The sequence below is a fragment of the Capsella rubella genome, unplaced genomic scaffold (assembly GCF_000375325.1).
Source record: "Capsella rubella cultivar Monte Gargano unplaced genomic scaffold, Caprub1_0 scaffold_251, whole genome shotgun sequence".
Lineage (NCBI taxonomy): Eukaryota > Viridiplantae > Streptophyta > Magnoliopsida > Brassicales > Brassicaceae > Capsella > Capsella rubella.
The window spans coordinates 1-4,629 of record NW_006238678.1 but is presented as its reverse complement, the minus strand read 5'-3'; the positions used below and the strand labels follow the sequence as shown (position 1 = coordinate 4,629).

General features: G+C 31.1%; 2 protein-coding genes across 3 annotated transcripts; one reads left to right on the top strand and one right to left on the bottom strand.

The window, feature by feature from the left end:
• Positions 1 to 1,756: 1,756 nt before the first annotated feature.
• LOC17874205 (gibberellin-regulated protein 8) lies at positions 1,757 to 2,687 on the top strand. Of its 2 annotated transcripts, none has more exons than XM_006279011.1 (2): positions 1,757 to 1,838; positions 2,503 to 2,687. In XM_006279011.1, the coding sequence occupies exons 1-2, from the start codon at positions 1,757 to 1,759 to the stop codon at positions 2,685 to 2,687; spliced, it is 267 nt and encodes an 88-aa protein (XP_006279073.1). The 2 variants fall into 2 exon arrangements, with proteins under 2 accessions (XP_006279073.1, XP_023634554.1); XM_023778786.1 differs by having other exon boundaries at positions 2,500 to 2,687.
• Positions 2,688 to 3,001: 314 nt separating this feature from the next.
• LOC17874204 lies at positions 3,002 to 4,584 on the bottom strand (the record flags this gene model as incomplete). Its single annotated transcript, XM_006279010.2, has 5 exons — positions 3,002 to 3,300; positions 3,394 to 3,525; positions 3,873 to 3,962; positions 4,089 to 4,204; positions 4,509 to 4,584. Coding segments are annotated over 5 exons (549 nt in total), but the record flags the coding sequence as incomplete, so codon positions are not given.
• Between the last annotated feature and the right edge of the window lie 45 nt (positions 4,585 to 4,629).

Sequence of the window (4,629 nt, the reverse complement as noted above, 5' to 3'; positions counted from 1 at the left end):
GAATAGGCGTGTTGTGTGATAATCACCAAGGAGAAGAAGGGGAAGGAACAAGCAAAACGGAGAAGAAGATGATAAATTAGTTATGTTCTCGTCTTATAAGTATGTTGTTGATAAATAGAGACAAAAGGGGAAGAAGCGATGGGACAAGAGACGAGACAATAGAGGAGAAGAAGGAGAAGAGACTCGACAAAGGAGAAGAAGGAGAAGAGACTCGACAAAGGAAAAGAAGGAGAAGAGACAAACACCAGATAAAAATTTTTCTTCGCTCAACTGGAGAACCAATGCCGCTTTGTAAGTGCCGTAATCCCTAATTTTGTTTTGTCAATTTTAGAAATATTTGTTTGTAACTTTGTTTTTCATTTTACTTTTTATTCATTTATGTATTTTATTTCTAATTCACATTTTAGTTAACATTGTAAAAATATAATTTTGGGTTTTTGATAAATTTACACAAAATTTGTGTCAATCCAGTTTTTAGATATTTCAGGATGTCAATTGAGTTATTTTTACCCATATTTGGGTCAATCTAGTTAATTTACACTTAAACTTAAGCATAATATTTTTTTCGAACTTAAAATGTTGACGATGCTATTCATAACCCAATTACGGTAGATTAAAATAGTTTGCAATTTTAATGTATAACTATTCATTTATCTTGCTAAATAATATGACGTATATCGATATACGCATAAGTTCTTAAATCAAATTTTGGTGATTATGTTCGAGTAAGAATAGTTATAAGTTAGACGACTATTTATTGGATTAACACGATAATAAAATATATGTGTTAATACGTTTATAAATAAATGGTGTTAAATCATATTGTGTCGCGATAAGTTTATGATTTAAGTGATAAATTCATATTTATTGTGCTAATTCATTTATTATTATCAAATATATATAAATAATAGCCAGGTCTTCAATGAATTTAATTTTTATTTGAGATAGACAACTATTTTATTAGCATGATATATGATAATATAGCTTTTAATAACATGTTAATGGAACATTAGCAATGCAAAACAAGGTTGATTTGAAAGATATGCTATAAAGAACGAGAGAAACTGATATAAATGTATGTGAGAGTATCATTATATCATATATATGTACATATATATCCCAAATATAATTCAAAGTGGAATTCTAAAAGATTTGTGTAGAAATTATAAATCTTATGTTATTCAAACATGGATTTTAAAGAATCGCATGAAATCTAGTGTTATTACTAATGATTTCAAAATTCATCTTAAAGTCCACTGTTATTGAAAAAATATTGTGAATTTGATTTAGGGTGTGTATTCAAGGTAGAAATTAAAGTGATTTGAGTTTTCTGGAGTTTTTAAATGATTTTGATGATTTTCTGGAAGTTCATATGATTTTTGTAAAATATTTTCAAATCTCACCTAAAACCATGGAACTTGGATTTCTGTTATAGATAATATCCATGTTATGTGAGAAAAAAAATTTCTAATCCATGAATGTTTGAATACTGATTACGAGAAGAAAATCCTTCAATATTAATGAATAACGTTTTATTATGTATTAACCGAATGTGTATCGACATAACAAGTAAGAAATATTTTATTATTATTCTTTTAATAATAATAATAAACCACCCACTTCAAATTATCACTATAAATAATCTCCATTGTAACCACATTTTATCATCACTATTTTTTCCACAATCTTCAAGTTTTCTTTTGCTCTTTGTCGATAAAATAAATATAAAAGTTTTGAAATCAACCAAAAAGTGAAGATGAAGCTCATGGTTGCACAATTCTTCATGATCTCTCTTCTCCTCACATCTTCACTTTTCGTACTTTCAAACGCTGGTTCTGGTAAGTGTTATATATATACTTAGGCATGCCACTGTTACAGTTTTAATTTTTCTTAAATACGGTTATGATTATGTGATGATTATGATACAATTAATAACATGGACAAAATATTACATATTAAATAATATTTATTTTATAATATAAATTATATGTAATGATATATATGATTCAGATTTTTATAGTAAAATAGTTAAATAAATGAGTTTTTTGATTAAAAAACCTACAAATAATTAAATTAATAGTCATGAACCTAAACTAGTTAAAATAAATCATTTTTTATTTGATTAATGGATATAAGTAATGAAGTGGATTAGAATTACAAGTTGACACATCAAACCATTTAAAGCATTGTTTAAATGAAATAATTTATAAAAGGTTTAACCGTACGGTTAACTATGCCGTTAACCGTATAGTTAAGAAATGTTTTCTATACAATTATGACAAACGATTATGATTAGTATTTTCTTTATAACCGTGACTGATTTATATTTTACAATTAACAATGATAGTTTTTAACCGTTTTATACGGTTTACCTTCCAGTTACGATTATATTTTGGTCATGCCTACATACTTAATCTTGTTAGTTACTTTATTATTTAAAACTACTATATAATTGTCTGAAATTCTCTAACATTTTATATGTAATGTTTAATGAATTAGCAGCATGCGATGGAAAGTGCAATGTGCGATGCGCAAAGGCAGACAGAACACATGGAGAGTGCCTTAAGGACTGCAATATATGTTGCGAGAAATGTAATTGTGTTCCATCAGGTACTTTTGGTAACAAAGATGAGTGTCCTTGCTACCGTGATTTGATTAACTCCAAAGGTGGATCCAAGTGTCCTTAAACATGCATGTTTTTGAAGATATACAATTTATCATATACTCATCGCAGTCTTAATATCTACTATATGTATGAAAAGTCTAATCATGTTTTTGTTTGATGTATGAAATACAATCTATGAGCTTAAAAACTTTTATCTTGTTCATGAACACATCAAGAATAAATCATATCAAGGTTTATATATCTCTCAGCTTTATCTTTACTGAGACGAAAAAAATGTCAAATATTTCAATCACTACAAAAAAAGAGTGACACATAGCTTATTTGGAAAATTTCTACAAGAAAATTATAATATGTAGCTAATTGCATTGAAAGTGATTAACAATGAAAATCTTTGTAACGCTTCCCCAATGTACTGTATATACATGTCTATACATATTCTAGATGTTATTTTTTGGTTCAGACAAGGATGTATGTTCGGAAAATGATCAAAGGCTGGTCTTGTTCGTCAATTTATATCTTCGTTCAATACATGAGACAGGTCAATTCTCAAACTGTCTAAACCAGTCGGCGATAGTTCTCGAAAGAACTCGAGTTTCGCTAAGAGGAATCGTCTTTAGCGCCTGAGCCACAGCGTCTGCTGGTGTGTACACAGACCCAATCTGCCACTTTGGGTCCTGGAGTGAACATAATCAAACCCAATTAACAGGATGGAGAAAAAAAACAGAGCAATGTTGTTAACTGTAGATATACTAGCTTTAGTGTATTACCTGTATGCAAGGTGTCAGATGGTTTCCACTAAGCCGGACTTTTTCAAGTGTACCGCCGATAGATTCTATCCTAGGCCTAAGGGTTTCTTCAAGCAAATCAGTCTCATCGATTGCATCGGAGTTGAATTGTACCTGCGACAAATGTTGAAGCAGACCAAGATCAAATATTAGGATTGCTGATTCCAACCAGACACAAACTATTCACTTCTATGCTTCCTAGATCAATGTGTACAGATATGACAGTTTGCTTAGCAGTTGGTTCACTCTTTGGTCGACCTACTTAAGGCAACACCATACGTTATGCAACAAACAAACATCTCTATAACGAGAACTGGTTTTTCTGGTAGATGATTATATAAGTATTTAATGATTGGAATGTCACTGAATTCTTGACTAGAACAGGCTCAATCTACACTTAGTAATAATTTCTTTGAACCATCAAGATCATATAACTATAAGTGAACCTGTATGCGCATTACCAGTAAAGTGTGTGGAACACTGTAGGAGCACTTGAAGCGATTTCGATTCTCTAGTGGTGACGGCCGAAATTCCGACACCCCTTGTCCAACCTTCACAGAACAATGAACAAAGAACAAGAAGTTCAATTTCGTTTTATTATGCCTAGGCCAATTACAAGGGAACTACAAAAGCTCAATCTTCTATATGAAGTCAAGAAGTCCTTACTGAAGAAATACCTCACCAAATACTGAGGGCAATTGATCCACCAAATTAGTAAATGACTTCAGAGCTTCTTGATCGTTATTTAGAATCGTTGTTCCAGCAGTGTCAAGTAAAAGTTTCAACACATCACCTGTAAGTGAGCACAAGGGCAAAGATTATAGCTTCTTTTGATTTCACAAAAATTATATAAGTCTCTTTGGTGCATAGGTGAGACAGAAAAGGTCAAAGGCATAGCTACAGCTTATGTCACCAAGTTGAAAAAGGTCAAAGATGGATGAAACAGGACAATCTGAACACTAACTAGAGAATTTCTCTTATTTTTTGCTAAAGATTCAATGGACAGAAAGACTAAAACTGTTTCTACTAGCAATCTCTAATAAATAAATTATTTGAGAGGACATTCGAATTAAACTTTGTAGCGTAAGTAGTAACACCTGAAGCATTTCGAGCCATTTCATATACTGGAGAAGCTTCCACGACTGGCATCATCTGCTGAATGAGAGGACCAAGCTGCAGAGAAACAGAGGTAATCTAAGATACAAAAAATCATGGTGC

What these genes read in the sequence shown, in the direction of transcription:
- LOC17874205 (XM_023778786.1), top strand. Translation starts at nt 1,757, where the DNA reads ATGAAGCTCATGGTTGCACAATTCTTCATGATCTCTCTTCTCCTCACA. An exon ending in ACTTTCAAACGCTGGTTCTG is followed by an intron (nt 1,839 to 2,499) that starts GTAAGTGTTATA and finishes TTAATGAATTAG; the next exon opens with CAGCATGCGATGGAAAGTGC.